This window comes from Cataglyphis hispanica, chromosome 7 (assembly GCF_021464435.1).
Source record: "Cataglyphis hispanica isolate Lineage 1 chromosome 7, ULB_Chis1_1.0, whole genome shotgun sequence".
In the NCBI taxonomy this organism is placed as follows: Eukaryota; Metazoa; Arthropoda; class Insecta; order Hymenoptera; family Formicidae; genus Cataglyphis; species Cataglyphis hispanica.
Window position 1 is genome coordinate 8,715,477 of NC_065960.1, and position 19,782 is coordinate 8,735,258.

General features: G+C 28.2%; 2 protein-coding genes across 3 annotated transcripts; one reads left to right on the top strand and one right to left on the bottom strand.

The window, feature by feature from the left end:
* Window positions 1-238: 238 nt before the first annotated feature.
* On the top strand, window positions 239-17,231 carry LOC126851230 (7SK snRNA methylphosphate capping enzyme bin3-like). Of its 2 annotated transcripts, XM_050594956.1 has the most exons (7): window positions 239-425; window positions 10,462-10,649; window positions 11,003-11,270; window positions 12,264-12,807; window positions 13,191-13,967; window positions 14,726-14,944; window positions 15,861-17,229. In XM_050594956.1, exons 4-7 carry the CDS (start codon window positions 12,268-12,270, stop codon window positions 16,368-16,370), a joined length of 2,046 nt encoding a protein of 681 aa, XP_050450913.1. In that variant the 5' UTR covers window positions 239-425; window positions 10,462-10,649; window positions 11,003-11,270; window positions 12,264-12,267; the 3' UTR covers window positions 16,371-17,229. The 2 variants fall into 2 exon arrangements, with proteins under 2 accessions (XP_050450913.1, XP_050450914.1); XM_050594957.1 differs by lacking the exons at window positions 239-425; window positions 10,462-10,649; window positions 11,003-11,270 and having other exon boundaries at window positions 15,861-17,231.
* Window positions 9,128-10,433, bottom strand: LOC126850971 (uncharacterized). Its single transcript, XM_050594462.1, has 2 exons — window positions 10,262-10,433; window positions 9,128-9,616 (listed from the first exon to the last, which is right to left on the bottom strand). The coding sequence occupies exons 1-2, from the start codon at window positions 10,394-10,396 to the stop codon at window positions 9,128-9,130; spliced, it is 624 nt and encodes a 207-aa protein (XP_050450419.1). The 5' UTR covers window positions 10,397-10,433.
* Window positions 17,232-19,782: the final 2,551 nt, after the last annotated feature.

Sequence of the window (19,782 nt, forward strand, 5' to 3'; positions counted from 1 at the left end):
CTCTTTCTCTTTCCTCCTTCCTCCATGTTCCTGTAGCAGTGCGCCGTCGCAATGCTACCTCATTCTATCTCACTACCGCGTACCGCGCCTTCCGTTACCACCGCACACCGCGCTCACTTCACTCACCTCACTACTCTCCACGTCTCTACTCTCCCAGTCACCCAGTCTCCCACTTCCCACTATCGTGTCGGGCGACCGGAGCGAAGCACGTTGCGCACTTCCATCACGCCGCTATGTATATATGTATGTATGTATGTAGGGGAAATGCGTACGCGCGCGGCAGCATTTGAGCACACGTTGAGTTGAGTGTTGTGTTAGTTGAGTTCAGGTTCAGAAGCCATCGAGGCCGAGACGCGCGACGTGCGGTGTCTGGTCTATCGCCAGGCGGCCGGCAAGGCCTGCCGCGTTGATATGGTATGAGAACGGTAAGGAGACTAAGGAGAGGTACGGAGAAGAGCGATGGTTTCACGCGGTTTCGGCGACACAGGGATTGGCTGACCGTGAATGGCGTAAAGCGCAGGTGGCGGCAGACCCGCAGACCGGCCGGCGGGGCCTGTCCCTGCCGATCGGCCCGATCGGCCCGATCGGTTCGATTCGGTTCGGTTCGGTTAGGGCAATGACTGCATTTAACGTGCCATCATGCACACGCGCTCAAAGAATCCAAGTCGCGACAGCTTACGACGTTAGCGATACATACACTAGATATTCCAATTAAATATGCAAACGTAAGAGGTCTTTTTTCTTGTCGATACAATCCTGAATTAAAACTAATTAAAGTTTTGCGATCAAAATATTTTGTTTCTAAAGTAATTTTAATGCGTTTGCAAATTTATATTTTTAATAATTTTAAACAAATTTCACAAAATTGTATCTGGGAAATTATTTGTTTTTTTTTTTATGATTTTTTCTTAAATACAATTATAAAATATATTCTTTTTTAGAAAAATGGTGGAAACATATTGACAAATATAAGTTTAATTAACAAAAAAAACGAATATATATAGATACAATGTAAAGCTAATTTTTTTAATACACGCAAATAACATTTTTTTTATTAGAAATAAAATTTGATATATTTTTTTTTTTAAGAAAATATTTATAAAACATAATTAGTGCTAAACAAAGTTACTTAAATCTTGAGTATATTTTTGATTTGTCCAAATTTGGTTTTCATCATCTCCCATTTATTTCGGTTTATATCTTTGATTAGGTTTATATCTTTGATTAGGGTTACAGTAATACATGTTTACATACGACACATTTACAGTCTACAATAAATTTTTCCCTGTATATAACTTATACTGTATACTGTATATTTTCATTATTATTGATCTGATATTACTATATATATATATAGTAACATTTATTTTTCTTAATCTTTTTGCACTCCACATATTTTTGTTAGTTAATTATTATCCATTTGTTGATGCATATTACATTTTTTCTCTTTTTAACAAATAAAAATTAATTAAATTAATCGTGAAAAATCCTAAAGCCAACTCAGTTAATATATATATATATATATATATATATATATATATATATATATATATATAAAATATATATTAAAAATTTTGATGTTATAAATAAATAATTTGATATTAGTAGATATTTTTATATTAATTTTTAATATACGTGATTATTAATTCTTTCTCTTTACATATATATATATATATATATATATATATATGTGTGTGTATATTTCGGCTATATTTCGTCACGCTCCTTAATCAGTACACACTTTTTTGCAGGATTGCTATACGTGTATTCCAATAATTAAGTATGCACGCACACGCGGTATGGTTTATATCTATAAGTCTCTCGCCATATGGCTTCAATTATTACTATAATTTATTTCAAATTTTACATTGAAAATTGAGATTGTATTTGGATTTTAATAACAAGAACGAAATGACCAAAGGTTGAAATTATTGATTGGAATTCAGCTCGAAGTTCAGTTCGCTTTTTGATAGCGCAGTATCAGCCAATGGTCAATTACTGACTTTCGAATACATGATCAATAAACGCGAATAAATAGTCAAAATAAAAGGTAAATCTTAGATTTTGCATCTTGACATAATTCTTATGTTAATTTTTAATAGGCTTAATTGCCATATTAATATATCATTTGATCATCCGAGAATTCATCTTGATCTCATCGTATCGTTTTACATAACCGATGCACTTATAACCATTCGACGTCAATAATCTTATCGGCGTCGAGACCCCGATGACCCTGTAATGTTTTTGTTCTGTGGCCCAAATCCAAAAAATTTTATCGAGACGGCACTTTATTCATTCTTACGAAATAGGGCCAGAGGCTCTCTTGATAATGGTATAGCAAAATAATTCGATATAGAGAAAATAATGGATATATATATAATTAGAAAAAAAATAATTTTTTTACATCTTATATCTTTTTTATTATATTTTATTATATTTTATTTCTTTATCTATTATAGTTGTATTTTTTATATTACTTTAAATCTTTCTCATACTCGTGCGTGCACACATATACACTCACACATGCACGCAGTTTGTTGTATTTTTCTATTTTTATTTTATTTTATCTTTCTTTTAAATATTCTCTCTTCGATGAAATTTTATCAAGTCTTATCTCGATGATATTATAACATGTAAAAAATTGTAATATAAAAAGTAAAATTTCATAAAAATATATGATATAATCTTTAAGTGACATTAAGTTTTATATTCACGAATCAAATCTTTCGCTAATGTGAAAGAAATATATCTTTTCGCTTACGTAATTTAGTTTAATACTATATAGCTCAAGTATTTTATTTTGGAAAAGAATAAAAAGATTTAATAGCTCGCGAAGTTTTTGTAAATATAAGCACATTGAACAAAATATAAAATACGAAATGTCATATCAGAAAATTTCTCGAAAAATTAAATATAAAAGTATTTACTTATTTTTTAATCATACGTCTCTAACACAAACTAATACAAACACAATTTATAATTAATAATAATAAACAGGAGATTACCTAAACATAGACTGGCCAACTTCAAATTATTGTACCTCATAAACTATTGCTTTGAATGAACGATTATATACTTTTATTATTACTTAATTTTTCGAGAATTTTTCTGCTATAGTAATTTGATACGTAAATCGGGACACTATATATATATATATATATATATATATATATATATATATTTACACACATATATATATATACACACACACACACATGTAACGGAATTTTTTAAAATTATATAGAAAAAATACACTTCGAGTTTAAAATTAATTATACAGTGAATAAAATCAGATATTTACTGACCTAAAGAGACCTATACTCGTTCACATGCAAATGCATTTTTTCTATGCGTGCGACTATGTTCATGAATATATGGAAGTGCGCATGATTCCGTAATCTTCAACTATTGTCACATCATGTCTAGAGACTATTTTAAAATCTTGTCGATAAATTATCAGGACGTAAGACTGAAATGAATAGATTTTGGTAGAAATAATATTTGAGACATTTATATATACGATTATGATAAAATTAATTATGTATGTTGGATATTCCAACAATTCACATACTCACATACGTCTGATATTAATGTTAATGATAGATTTTCTGATCACAATTGGAAATCGATTCTTCTTAAACAAATTTTTATGTTTTGAGGGAAATTATTAGCTTTTTTGTTGTCGCACCTTTTTGATTCTTAATATTTTAGATATAAAGTCATTAAATTGATAAAATTTTATCTTAATGACATATTGGGTCTATTTTTTATAGGCGAATTGACAAATCAATTAAACTGGGGCTGCACTGACTGTTTTTTTGACCGAAATGAGAGACTGTAAAATTTTATTTATTGCAAATTTATTTATTGCGTGCGCAAATTCGAATTTGTAACATTATACACAAGAGAATTATTTTTGTGTATGCAGGCGCATGAAAGATACATAAAGAGCGATTCCAGATATGTGTACGATAGAATCGAATTTACATATATCTAGAAACTTTAAGTGAGCTATATATTACATTGTCAATTTATTATTTATTTAATTAGCTATCACTTATTATTTATCTTACTATTAACGTCATATTGTCTTAAAATAAGCGAGACAATTGTTAATCACTTTTTGCAATATTATAGTAGTATACTTATTCTGTTTTATCGAGGCCTAGAGGAATGATTCAAGCCGAGATTTTATAAAGTATATTAGTAGGCCATGACGAAAATATACCAAACGTCTCGATTAATAGCATACAGATGATGGCATTGACCGCCACATTCGTTATAGCAATAAAATAGAATTTATATTAAAAGGAGTAATTTATTTTCATAATTTTTTTCTTTGCACACACACACACACACACACACACACACACACACACACACACACACGATATATACATATAGAAGTGTATTATGTACTCCCGTAAAACAAATTTTTTAATAAAAGTTTTACATAAAATTATTTCTATGTGTGCGCGAACACATAAAAACGACATATTTATCTTATACAATATAAATAATTTTTTGTGGTATATTACTTGTCTGTATAGCAATTTGATGTTTTTATAATAGTACAATAATAGTATATGTTTTCTTATAATGATATTCATAATAATTCTTATTATGAAGCGTATATTATTTTGAATGAACAATATTTGAAAAGTAGTCAATTCGATTAATCGTGAATCTATCTCTCGCCCGATGACCCGTGGCGCTGTCCAGCCGCACTAATCTCCGCGTAGTTAACATAACATTTTCCGCGCGTTCCTTCGGTCCTCTCTACTGTCACCAAAAAAAGCAGATAACCCGAGATATATATGCTCACCCGGGTACGCGCGTTCTCGTTATCATTCGCTCCCGTGACTCGATTTCAAATCGTGTTGCTAGGCAAATGTAAAATTGTGCAATTTTACGACCGGAATCTCGCAATTCTCTCATTATTTCAAATAATCGATCGATCATTACATTAATGTTTAATGATCAAAGTCTTTAAATTAATTATTGCTGAAAATATTTTTTCATCTTCTTGACGTATGAGGTGTAATTGAAAAAACATACATGGAGCATACCGTGCTCCAGACAAAACAACAATCTAAATTGAAAATCGTTCTTAACCATTTTTTCATCTGAGGTTTCTTTTCGTTGTTATACGAAACATACAGGCACTGATTAGCTAACTTTAACATCGTATAACAATGAAAAAAAAGCTTAGATAAAAAGATGGTTCAGGATTTTTCCATTTGAATTGTTGTCCTGTATCTGATGATGATATGCTACATGTATGTTTTTTTTTTCAGTTAACTCATATTAATTCCTTCTTTAAAAGCTAGATTTGATTCATACAAAAATAATTCCAAACACTTTTTAAATTTTAAATTTCAGATTTCTGTACTTATAGAATGCAAAAATAACATTTATATTTATAAATTTTCAAAAGATTATTTTTATGTGATACAAACACAGAAAATTGAAATTATAACGGTTTCGATCCCTTTAGAGAGTTGATTATGGCAATATGGCAGTTTGGAAAAACTATATGACGATGGGAGCGTAGGTTGTTCACAAACATGGGAGTGTCGTAGGATAGAGGATCGATGGCAAAAAGAGAGAAAGATAGTAAAAAAGTAGATCTTCCTATATCGTTTGGCCATTACTTTTATAAACGGGCGTAGCCCTTATGTATGCCTTAGATTATTATATGTAATTTTTTGTTTTTCTGCGAAATTTCAAGGGAGAAAGACTTTAAATTGGTGCTCCAAGATTTAAAAATAAAAAATTTTATTAATTATAAAGAAAAATTTTTGAGTGCTAAATATAGCTCTTTTTGTCACTTTATTAATCTTCGTCACTTCATAAATTGTTAGGTCATTACATATATTGTTATTTGACGTCCGAAATAACGTTCTTACATATGTTTTGAGCATCATAATTCTAAGAAAATAAAATATATGTATTCGGAAAAAATTTAGTAACATATTTTCTTCTTTTGCATTTCTCAGAATAAAAAGCCATTTTCTTAAAGCTCGTTTTATCAAACATAAAAACTTTAAGATATAAGAAATTAAAAATCATAATAAGGTTTATGATTAAAACATTTTAATTTAAATTCATAAATATTTTATTTTTATTTCAAAAATTTTAAGAATATACATTACGAATATAAAAATTGCTATATAGATCTGAAGGAATTTTACAATTATTATAAATATTAAAAATTTTAAAACTTCTAAAATTTTATGAGAAATGTTAAGATTTCTTAGAAATTTTAAGAATCTTAAAAAGTATCCTCCAAATTTAAAAAAATTTTAAAGAATTTAAAAAATTTCAAGATTTTTATTTATTTCAGGAACTGTAAAATTAGTAAAGATATATGTTAATTGTTTAAAAAGAATCGTAACATTTTTAAAAGTTTCCAAATTTTCAAGAAAACTTTATATATTTTAAAAATTTTTAATAAAATTTTTAGAAATTTTTTTAGAAATTTTTAAAATTTTGTATAAAAATTTTGAAATTTTTGAGAACGTTTTATATACAATTATTTGATTATTAGTTTATAATTTACTCGCATCTCTGTATATTTTGTTTTAAGACCTTAATAGCGAATTATTAAAACGCGTGAAATGGATACACGAAAAAAAAGTCAATGAGCGGAAACCAACCGATTGTGCGCGCATATAAGCAATTGTAAATCGTTATGTTAATATCGTTGCCGGGGTTTGCTGGGGTCCCGACGGGTCACCATGACGTCAGCGGATGCAGCGGCTCTCTGTTGTACGATGAACCGATATATTGTACGTACGTGAAAAGAGTATTACAACATTTTTCAGTTGCAAATATTTTTTTCAAATGCTATTTCTTAATATATAGTACTTACTCCGAAAAAATTTTTAGTAGCATATGTATACGTGCTCTAAAAAATATTGCTTTAATCTACATGTAATTTCATATTTATTATTTTGTTTCAATTGTAAAACAAAAAACTTGTGAGGAGATACTTATTATACAAAAAAAGTTTTTAAAAAAATTTTAAGATTATAGTTTTATTACATTTTATTATAGTTTTACAGGTTTTCCAAATTATAATATTTTCCATCAATATTCGTGTTAAAATATTAGTATAAATATTTAAGAAAAAGAAAAAGGTGAGAAAGTAAATATTTGTTTTGCTAAGTAATCTCTCTATTTATAAAGTAAGTAAATAATTAAATAGTAAATTAAAAATTTTTTTTTATTCAAAAAAATTTTTTTTTTTTGCTCTTTAAAACTTTTTTTTTCTTTCTTTAAATTTTATTTTTTTCTATTTTCAATTTTTATTTAAATTTTTAATTCTTAACACTAAAAATTTTATATATTTTAATTTAACGAGTGAAATATTATACGTGAATATAAATATTTAATTAATTTTAAGTTATTTAGTTTAATTATTTGAGATATGTATAATTCCTTCTTTTTTATTAATATTTGTCTCAATTGGAACACAGTATCATAATGTATCTCCGATGTTATTAAGAGTTGGATCTTGTAATTGCAAGTCGACCGCTACTATACGAAATCATGCGTCACCTCCTTTATTATGTATCTATTAGCGAATTGCTGCAAGTGCGCTGCTCTCGCACAATTTCTGCATAATGCAAAAACAGTAAAGTTTTCTATATTATTTTTTCAATATCAACCGGGTGAAGCTGAATGAGTGCACAATGAGTGCACACTCATTGTGATTATGAATTATAATATGGTCGTGTTCCAAAATTCACTGCCAGTGGAAATCTAGAATGTCATGTGAATTATAGATTCCCAGTGCTGGCAATGAATTTTGGAACACGACTTATGCAATATTTGTTTAAGTGTCGCCCCCTGTCTTCTACATTTCTTATTACAAACTCCAATAAATAATTTATCGACTTTTATATCATTAATCGTTAAAATAAAGCTCTTTTTTTGCGACAATAATTTTCAAAAAGAAATTTTTTAGAATGAATCAATTTTAAATTAATAAAGTAAAATTTATAATCACAATTATATTGATAATTATAAATAATTATTAATATATACTGATTGAAATAGTATCATACTGATTTAATTATTTTTTAATATTCAATAAACTTATTAAAATTACTAATTAATTAATATACTGTATTAATTACCATTATTATACCGACATTATTAATTACAACAATCAATATTCCAGTAACTTATATACGAAAGTGTACAAATTGTTTATCTTTCGTATTAGAGTTTATGAAAAATTATGAATATATATATATATATATATATATATATATATATATATATATATATATGTATGTATGTTATATATGTATGTTATATATGTATGTATTATATTCGTACAGCTTTAATAAAATATGTTTCCATTCCTTCTATCTTAAGTATATCCTGCTTACTTTCTGAATGTCGTGTATGTATACGAGTAAAAATAAAAAATACCTTTATTTAATATATATTGATAATAAGTAAACATGTCTATCCGTTGTATGTATATAAAAAGTAGAGTAGTATTCTTAATAAAATATATGTATATAACACAAAAGTATTTATAATTAATAATTAAATAATTAGTTACGTATAATTATTAATATTATTATTATTATTATTATTATTATTATTATTATTATTATTATTATTATTATTATTACAATAAGCTTTTGCTTATATTTTAAATAACAACAACAATTATATTTTCTCACGAAAAAGTATATTACATATACGTTTTGACATATTTCATAGTTTTTTCTTACATTTTACACTTCTTCACATTGTTATTAGTAATCATCATTTACTGATTTAATTAAATTATTAATCATTAATATATTAATCATATACACATATCAATAATTATTCTCATATTCTAATCTAATGATATTTACGAACATTTAATTCATCTATTTATGTATTAATTATATATTCATATACTAATTTAATAATCACAATCATATTGATAATTATAAATAATTATTAATATATACTGATTGAAATATTATCATACTGATTTAATAATTTTTTAATATTCAATAAACTTATTAAAATTACTAATTAATTAATATACTGTATTAATTACCATTATTATACTGACATTATTAATTACAACAATCAATATTCCAGTAACTTATATACGAAAGTGTACAAATTTATCTTTCGTATTACAGTTTAGTTTCAAGGATTGCGTACAATTATTGCGATATTTTCCACGTTCTTTTACAGAATAACGACCGTCTTTCACTTTTCTTTCATATCGTTCATTTTCATATTGCTTATTCTCTTTATCATCTGTTTCGAGTCGTATATTTCGCAACATAGCGCTCAAATTTTCTCTACTTGATTTTTCTTTCAATTCGCCCTTTTTTTTCGAAAATGCTTCTTTGTGATCAAGCACTTTTATTGAATAATCCGCGCTTTTTTGAGAACGGTTTTCGCCATCTATTTCATCCTTTTCCTTATCTGTGAAACGAAGCTTTTTAGGTTTTAATCCTACTTTAAAGAAAGATTTTCTCGGTTTTATGGGTGCGTTTGGAGGTACAGGAGTAGTTCTCTTCACCGTTGGAGAAGTGACGAATAATTCGAAAATGCGAAACCAAAAACTACCCCATGCTTCATTCTAAAAGTAAAAATAAAATTGTTGCCCAATATATAATACACACACACACACACACACACACACGCATACACACACACACACGCACATACACAAAATACATAAAATTAAATTAATAATTATACTATATAATAATTATACTATACATTAAAATGTATATTATATAATTAATAATTTAATTTAATAATCTGAATTTAATTGTTAATGAAATAAACTATCAACTCTAGATTTTTATTTAATAAATATATATGTATATACATATGTGTGTGTGTGTGTGTGTGTGTATGTATGTATGCATTATAGAGAAATAAAATATATTTAACATATATCAAAGATATACAAGTATATGTAAGATATTAATATTTATTATTATCTTATGTGTATATAATGTATGTCTCTGTATAAGTAAATATTTATTTATACGGAATTGAAACAAATTGCAGTATTTAAAAAATTGCTTTGTGCTCAATATTATTTATAAAGAAAATTATCATTTGTCACCTGCATGTGTAAATCTTATTTTGAGACGGAAAAAGCTTAAGTATATTGCAGTTTCTCAAACTAAAACTAAATTTCTGTACAAATAAATTAATAGTAACCTTAAGTTAGAAACCAATTTTTTAATCAAATTTTGTCATATTTTTTTACCCGTGGAATTGTTTGTTCCACTTCTGCCGCAATATTAGATCGTTCACAATTTCGATCTTTGAATAACCGCATCGGTGTCTGTTTTGTATGATCTATAAAATTGCCATTTTCATTCGCTGAACGGCGCAACGCCATTCTTTACAAAATTTCGAAATTTTATGCCGTTTTGTCAGTTGATTTAAAATTTTTTAATTTTCCAGAAACAATTAGGAAAATGCAGCGAGGAAAAGAGAAGCGCGACTGTGGGAATTTAACGTATGAGAAAAGCGCCACCGTACATTAAACGGGGTCCACACGAACGCGAACACGGTCTCTTATCTTTTATAACTATAATTCTGCAAACAAAAGTTTGATCTACGAATGATATCATCAATATATTTTTATAACGGTTTGTTCGCTTATATATTTTCTATACTTCATTTCTGCTCTTTTCTACTGTTTTCTTAGTAAATATAAAACATATTATTTAATATATTTAATATAATTTTAAGACATTTTATATGCATAATGTGTACCATATGTATGTAGCATACGATTATGTATTAAAGTCAAAGATTGTAAAAATAATAATTTTTTATTTTGACATATCGTATAACAATATGCACAATATGCGCATCGTTTGTTACATTTTACATCTTTTTCGCTTCAAAAAAATAAAAATTTAATTTTTTCCCTTAATATGGAATTTATTAAAAATAATTTGAAAATTTTTTGATTTTGACAATACATTATTTTTTGCAGGGTTTTCCAATTCATTAATACGGCCTTGATATTCAGCGAAGCCTAATGGAAAATGGCGTCGCAGTGCGACACGAGCTGTCGGCTGTCGGAGGCTGTCGATCGCCGCTCGCACGAGCTCGCACTCGATAAGCAGTTATTCGCCATCGTAGACGAGCACGCGTTGCTAGGTTGGCGCAATTATAGACGAGGTATACGAAGAGGATTGTTTTCAAGATAGTCATACGTGTAATTGGGACAAGGGGACTGGTGAGAGCAACCGTTTTTTCAAGTAAGTATACATATTCTCAATCAGCGACGCGAACGTCGAGCGAAAGTCCGTAATGTCGGATACAGTAAATCCACGACGTGCCGTCGGAAGCGGTTGGGGCTGGCTGCCTGTCCGCGCAGCGCCACGCATGCGCGATGCGCGTCATCGTATGAATGACCGAACTTTGCCGGAGTGTAGAAAGTGTAGAGACTATTGTTGATTTTATTCGCAAATTAAACAAATTCTCTTTTTCTACCTCTTCTTCTTTCCAAAAAACTCAAATATTTTGTCTAAATAACAATTAAATACAAATAAATGCAGCTAACACAAATTATAAATTTAGAAAAAGAAATAGAGCAGTAAGAATGAGTAGTTCTTTGCTTTAGCATCTTACACTTTTTGCGCTTAAAATGAAACAGACATATATTCAGGCTTCGCTTGGAAAGAAAAATTTTAAATTAATAGAAAAGTGCAAAAGAAACATAGATTCTTTTTAACGACAATATCTTGTACTTTTCTCATAATAAACTGTTTTAGAGTTACTACCTTTTTGGGGAAAGAAAAAAAAAAAAAAAACACATATAAGACACATATTTTTGTAAAGCAAGTTTTTACATAGATATTTCAATTATATATATATATATATATATATATATATATATATATATATATAATAAATAATTATTATATAAAACCTGTAACAAAAAAATTTAATTATTAAATTTATATTTATGATAATGTATTTGTAAATGCAATTTATCATATGCATTATATCATATTTTAAATATAATAATTACAAGATTAATTTTACATCATAATTGTAATTTATTTTATTTTTCGTTCTCTTTTTCTCGAATTAGTCAATCTTTCTCTCTACATAGTTTCTTTTTATTTTACTACATAGAGTATTTTTCTTATCATATATTAATGGGACACGTTTTATCATCTTTTTCACATCTTTACATCATAATCAATTTTAACATTTTTTTTGTTTCTATTTTTTCAATTTTTCAGCAAAATGTCCTCTGTACAATTAGATCGTCCTCCAAAATTGGGTCAAAATAACAAGAAAGAGAACGAAAAATCTAGAAAACCTTTTAATACTTCGCACAAAAAGCACAACAAGCATGATGACAGTCGTCACTTCAAATTCAGTAACAGGAAACGACCTCAAAGCAGCTTTAGCAGCAATGGAAAGTTTTTTCCGCCTTATAAACGCAGAAAGAAGGAAGGTGCGATTATACCTCCCACGAAATTCTTACTCGGAGGCAACATTTGTGATCCTTTAAATTTAAATAGCATGCAAGATGAAGAAATAAATCGAGCCATGAATGCAGTAACCCCAAAATCAAGTCCACTTCCTACTCCAAAGCACAAAAAAGAAATTATTGAAGTGATTATTCCACCAAATATTTGTGATCCTTTGAATTTGACAAATTGTAATGACAATGAAGAATACGAGAAACAGTTAATATCTCCAACAAAGAGAAATTCTAAACGAAGAAATAGAAAGAGAAAGAGAGCTTCTTCTGGATCTGGAAAGGATGAAGCAAAGATGGTAAGTTGTGGCATTCTATGTTTATTTACATTGTTTTACTGACATAACACTTTTTATTCTTTCTCTCTCTCTCTCTCTCTCTCTCTCTCATATCTATTTATAGATTTGTTTATAAAAATAGTAATTTATTTTGGGTTGTAATTTATGGTATATAAAAACTTTTAATATGCTTAAAATATATTTTCCTTTAATTTTTGAAATTTAACATCTTTAAAAAAGAAAATGTTAGAAAATATCCAAAATTTTTAAAATTAATTAAAATTTCTTGAATATTCTAGAATTCTTGTAATAATTTAACGTTTAAAAATTTTTTATATATTAAATTCTAATAAGTATATTAGATGTTTATATAAATTATGTATTTTTTGGATATACAAAAATAGATGGAATCTAGTGAAGCCAAATTGAGAGAAATTGAGGAAAACAGTGCAACAGTTGAAACATCAACAGAAAGACTTTCTAATGAAGGAATCAATTTAGAGGAAGCTCAAAATGCGCAAGAAGAAAGTTTACTGAAGGAAAATAAGACAGAGAGTCCTCAGAAAGACAAAAATAAGTTACGATTAAAAGGTTTAGAGGAAATAAAGGATAAAAGATTGAGAAAAATTGACACAAAGGATAAAATAGTGAGTCCAGTAATTCCGCAGCCTGGTGCTTGGAAGCTCAGGCCACAACATAGGCCCAGTCAAGACAAGAAAAAGAAACAGCAACATGCAATGCCCAATTTTAGGCCCAAAGATGCTAGATATCAATATGGAAATTACAATAGATATTATGGATATAGAAATCCTCATCATGAAATAGATCCTAGATTGAAAGTGTTTGCACAGCGAAAGGAATTATTTTTGCGGAAAGATATTCTGGACATTGGATGCAATATTGGTCACATTACATTGTCAGTTGCCAGAGATTTTGGTGCCAAAAGTGTTACTGGGATTGATATTGATAGAACTTTAATAAATATTGCTCGGAAGAATGTGAAACACTATGTTAATTGTGTCCAAAGTCCCGCAAGTAATGAAGATAATGATAAAAGGGATTCTTCGGATGCTAGTTTTTTTCCTATGTCAATGCCAATTAGTTATGGGCCTGTGGATATTCCAGGATTTACGAAGAATAAGCAACATAAAGGATTTCCTTACAATGTCACTTTTGTGCAGGTAAAGTGTATATTCACATATATGTATTATGTTATGTTGCATATAAATTGGGTTCTTATATCAATAATTTTCAAGTAACTTTTTTGAAGAGCTGAAAACTTTCTCTATGTTTAATTTAAAAGATTTAACAAAATTTCTCTTTTTCTCATCCTTTCTTTTTTCTCTCTCTCTCTATTTGTTTCTTTTTTTTTCTTTCTCTCTATAGATTAAAAAAAAAAAAATTGAAAGAATTAAAACATGTTTTTATCATAGATATATTGATGGATGTTATTAGTTTTTTAATTTTTTAAATATTAATAACAAAGATTAATTTTGTAAATTGAAAGAAATTCATACATGAAACCTTTTTTATGTAATATAGTCATATCCAAGTATAAAATGAATGATGAAGTGATATACAAATTTTCTAAATATTTCACGAAGTATACTAACACACAAATATATACACATATACAAGTACATAAATACATCTATTTGTATGCGCGCGCATGTGTAATAAAAAGTTAGGAAAACGTAAAATATTGAGAAAATTCATATAACACATCACTTTATGATTTTATATAGTTAAATTATATTATTAGTATATAAAAGCTTTTAAGTTTCTCAGTTAACAAAAATCATTAAAAAATTGAAGAAATTTTAACATTTTTAAATAATGTTTTATAATCTAAATTGCCTCCTTATTTTATAAATACTTTTTATATATGATCTTTGTTATTTATGCATAATATTCATAAAAGTGTACGATATGGTTTCAGGGTAATTATGTGCTCGAAGATGACTCACTTCTGTGTGCGGAACAGCCGCAATTCGACACAATTTTATGTCTTTCCATCACCAAATGGATTCACTTGAATTTTGGCGATGCTGGATTAAAACAAACTTTTAAGCGTATGCACGCGCAATTACGTCCTGGAGGAGTCCTCGTTTTGGAACCTCAGGGCTGGGCTAGCTATACTAAGAAAAAGAATCTCACAGTGAGTAGCGAACTATTATACTTTATACTTTTAATGACTATTAATTTTTCATATTTGTGAACAATATTTTTGAATCCACAAATAGTAGACTAATATAATATATATAATTTTATTTTTTATATATAAAATATAATTATTATATATTAATTATATATTATTCAGATAATTAATAAATGAATGATCTTGTTTTAATCCGATTTTTTTTTTAAATTAGTATTTATTGGATTTTTCATTTTCTTTAATTTGTATTTTTAATTGGACCCGTTAAATATCAAATTGGTTTAAAGTGAGAATCATTCATTGATGACTAAATTTTCTTAACTAAAATCAATTAATTAAATTTAATAAGAGAATTAAGTTACTAATGTAATCAAGTTTTGAGAAAAAATTTATTTAAAGACATATTTTTTATTTTAGTTTTATATTACATTTATGTCGCATTTTTTATTTTTTAATTTATTATAAATAATTGTTCACATTTATTGTAACGATTATCATATTATTTTATAATTGCCTTTTTATTTAATTGATTTTAAATTTTTATTCTATATTTTCTTTTATATTTTCTTTTATATTTCTTTTATCTCTTTTATATTGGATTTTTTGAAAGTAATATTTAGTTCGAATTTTCCTCGATCTCTTTTTTTTTCTTTGACTCTTTCTTTCCTTTTTCCCTTTTCTCCTTTTCTTCTGCTCCTTTCTGTCTCTATCCCTCTGCATTTTTTTTTTCTTTCTCTTTGTCTTTCCCCTTTCCTTTTTTAAATATAATATTTAACATTGGTACTCAGATCTTTTTATTGAATCCTTATTGAACTAAATATTGCGCATGTCTTTTTTATTCTAAATTTTCTTTTTTTTTTTCCTTTTTTCTGTGGTTCTGATTTAATCTATCTATTATTCTATTTTTATCTTTTAGGAGCGTATCTATAAAAACTATCACAGCATCGAGTTTTTACCGCAGAAGTTTACACAATATCTTCTATCTTCTGAAGTCGGTTTTTGCAAGTGCGAGGTTGTTTCTATTCCACCTCATCCCTCCAAAGGATTTCAACGACCCATACATCTCTTCACTAAGACCGGCGGTCCTCTTTTTACTACTGAACGAATTGACAGCGACATCATGAATAATGCGTTGACGAATCGCCAAGAGAGGATAATGAGAAGAGATCAAGAAGAGATTCGTGACATAGAGAGAATTAAATACGAGCAGGAATTATTTCCAAAAGAAAATGTCAATAGAGACAATATGTCAGAGATTAGTCAACATAGTGGAGATTTGAATCAATATGAACAGTTAGCAAACGTATACGCACCTAGCGCGACACCATGTTACGATACTCCAAGTCACAATAGCGATAGTCAACCTTTGGATAGTCAGCCTTTAGACATGTCCAGGATAAAAGAAGACAAAGAAGAAACTTCATAAAATAAGAAAATAAATTTGAAAAGAATTGAAGAGGGAAGAGAACGGAAAAGAAGAGATAAGAAAGGAAAAAATTAAAATATTTATAAATTAAGAAAAAGAAGGCGAAGAAGATAATTAAGAAGAAAAAAAGAGGCAGGAAGAGAGAAAGAGGAATAAAGAAAATATTGAAATATTAATAAATTTAAAAAGGCGTATTTTTGCGCATTTTAACACAAGAAATTAAAGTCAACTTGATATACAGGTTCTTTAATCTTATTTCCTCTTCTGAAATTAAATTAATTTTTCTGCAAAATTTGTTTGTTTTTAAATCGAACTTTGCTTTAGCTTTATTTTTATTTCTTTTCAGTATTACAAATTTTCTGCTGTCAAACTGTGATTCATTCGAAGATAAAGAATGACAATAGAAGAAACATATGTGACCAATAAACGTTAAAAAAAAAGTTTATCGGCTAATAATTAGCACCGTATTCACCTTCGATAGTTTTAATTTCTTTATTTGCATTAGATGTTCCTCCTCCGTTTATTAGTACTTTTTACTTCTTTTTTTTTCTTTCTTTTTTATGAATATAATCTCAGGTGTGCTTTGTTTTTAGGGATAAATGATATCTATCTTTCACGTTTGTTCATGGCATCAATGATCACTATCTTTCACGTTTGTTCATGGCATCATTCGATTATATTTTTTGTGCATTCTAGAAAAACCGAATAGTTTTCTATAGTTTCTTGTGCATTGAATCTAAATCCGTAAGACAAAATGGCTTGTCACATCAGATTTTCGAGAAAAACGAAGTTAAAACTCCCAAGAAACGCGTTTCTTACTACTTTTGAAAAATAGTAGCAAACGAACCCGATGTGCAAGAGAGTTCAGACAAGGCTCGAATAAAAGCTTGAACAATATACTTTAATATAAAAATATTGAATTTTTTACAGATACCATCAAAATTCAGGCGCGCTTTATTTTTAGAGGTAAGTGTAGTCATACAAATCTCACGTTTGTCCACGGCATCATTTGCTTATATTTTTTTGTGCGATTTGGAAAAATCGAATAATTTTCTATAATTTTTTGCTGAATTCAAATCCGCGAGGCAAAATGGTTTATCACGTCAGGTTTCTGAGGAAAATGGAATTGAAATCCTCCCAAAAATATTTTTTATCATTTTGAAAACGTGCAAGTGTAAATGCGATTACATTTATTCTTAAAACAAAGCGCGCCTGAGGTTCGTACTTACAGCGAAAGATTTGATATTTTTAGTTTATTAAAGTACCTTGTTCAAACTTTCATTGGAGTTTTCTCTTGCACATTGGGTTCGCTTGCTATAAATTTTCTTAAAAAATTTTTTTAAAAAATACGTAAAAAATATGTTTTTGGGGGTTTCAACCACATTTTTCTCAAAAACCTGATGTAATAGACCATTTTGTGGATTTGGATTCAGTGCACAGCAAACTATATAAAACTACTCGATTTTTCCAGACCGCACAAAAAATATAAAATTATGTGCTATCGGATGGAGAATTTTTAAGGGTTTCTATCTGGATTCTAAAAATTCTGTATTCAATAGCTAATCAGTTCATCTGAACAAAATTTTGCGTATAGATGTTATATTTTTTGATTATGTAAAAATAGGCTGCCAGTTACATTATACGGTTACACTGTACAGTTACCCTATATTCATGCCTATCTGAAAACAAAGCAACATTATTCTGACTAATAACAATTGATTTATGGATTAACGCATAATGAATTAAAAATTAGGAATAATTAATCCATTCTCATTTTTGAAGTAAAATAATTCCAAATTGCTTTTTCTAATATTTAATATTTATTCCTATTTTTAATATTCTCTCTATTATGCGTAAGGCCTTAAGCGCGGCAAGAAGCTGTGCGATAGCTAATTAATTTATTGCTTACATTCGAACGGTGCGAAAGGTTGATTGATTACTGCGTCAATTTTTGTCGACACATCCTGTGCGTAAGAGTTCTATATGAAAACATGAAAAGATGAAAACGAAAAGGTATAATATTTCATACCCGCGATCCTTTTTCCATACATTTTCAGCGAATGCTTAATTATTTTTAATTTCTCTTGGTATCATCCGATCAGAAATGAAATAAACAGTTTGTTTCTAATACGCCAAGCACGACTTCAAGTATTCAATAAGTTTGTAATTATATTATTTGATTATTATTATTATTATTATTATTATTATTCATCTCGATATACAATATTAAAATTCGCATAAATTTTCTACAATTACACATTCTCGCAAAAACGCACACACGCATGCATGCATGCATGCATACATCATATACGCGCGTAAATGTTATATGTATATGTATATATGCATGTGTGTGTGTGTGTGTGTGTGTGTGTGTGTGTGTGTGTGTGTGTGTGTGCATGCGTGCGTGCGGCGCGTGTCTGCGTGCGTGTGTGTGTGTTTAGATGTGTGTGTGTGTGTGTGTGTGCGCGCGCGCGCGCGCACACATATATAACGCTCATATATAAACATAAAATTTATAGAAAGTTTGAGTGCCTGTTAATCTTATTATTACACTATTTGGCAGCGATCATATAATTTTTTTTTTTTTTTTTTTTTAAATCGGAAACATTCACTAAAGTGAAAAAATTTGCCATTGATTTTTATAGTAAAATTTTTCACGTTTTTATTAAAAACTTATATGATCACTATCCTAAAGAACACGTAAAAAGAGAAGGAAGACAGAATCTTTGTTCCCCTCTAACAGAAAGCAAATAACAGAGAAAAATAGAGATTCTGTTTATATTTTCTCTCCCTTTTTATGTTAGGCTTTAGCTAAAGCATTTTGAAGAGATATCCAATTTACTATGTTTACGATGGTAATTAGTAAGGAATCCGAAAGTAACGAATACAGAAGTCCTACTTTTGATAGTCTATTCATTAAAACAGAATAGCGTTTGATTGACCAATCAGGATAAAAAGAAAAACTTTATATCTGACTTAGAGCATATATATATATATATAAATTTCTCTATGTATACATATTATGACTATGCAAATTTGTCTCGACGGACTTTTAGTCTCGACTTTTGATGTGATACAAATTTTTTGAAATCCAACCGTCAAAATATAAAAACAAAGCCTAACCGTTAAATCTTTTTTATATTAATGCCTTGGCAGTGATAATTCTATTCGCTTTTCACTAACTACTGCGATAAATACGAAAAACATGTTTCCTTTTATTTCTCTATTATTTAAAAGATACGTAAATAAAAGTAGCTAGTAATAAGAGAGATATGCGTTGACCTGCAACGAAGCTCTTTACAAAAACATTTATGGTTTACTCATGTAAACAACACGTAAAGGACAACGGCATGATATTAATTACACGGACGTAACAAAGATAGCACAAAATTCAAGATCTAATACCTCGAAA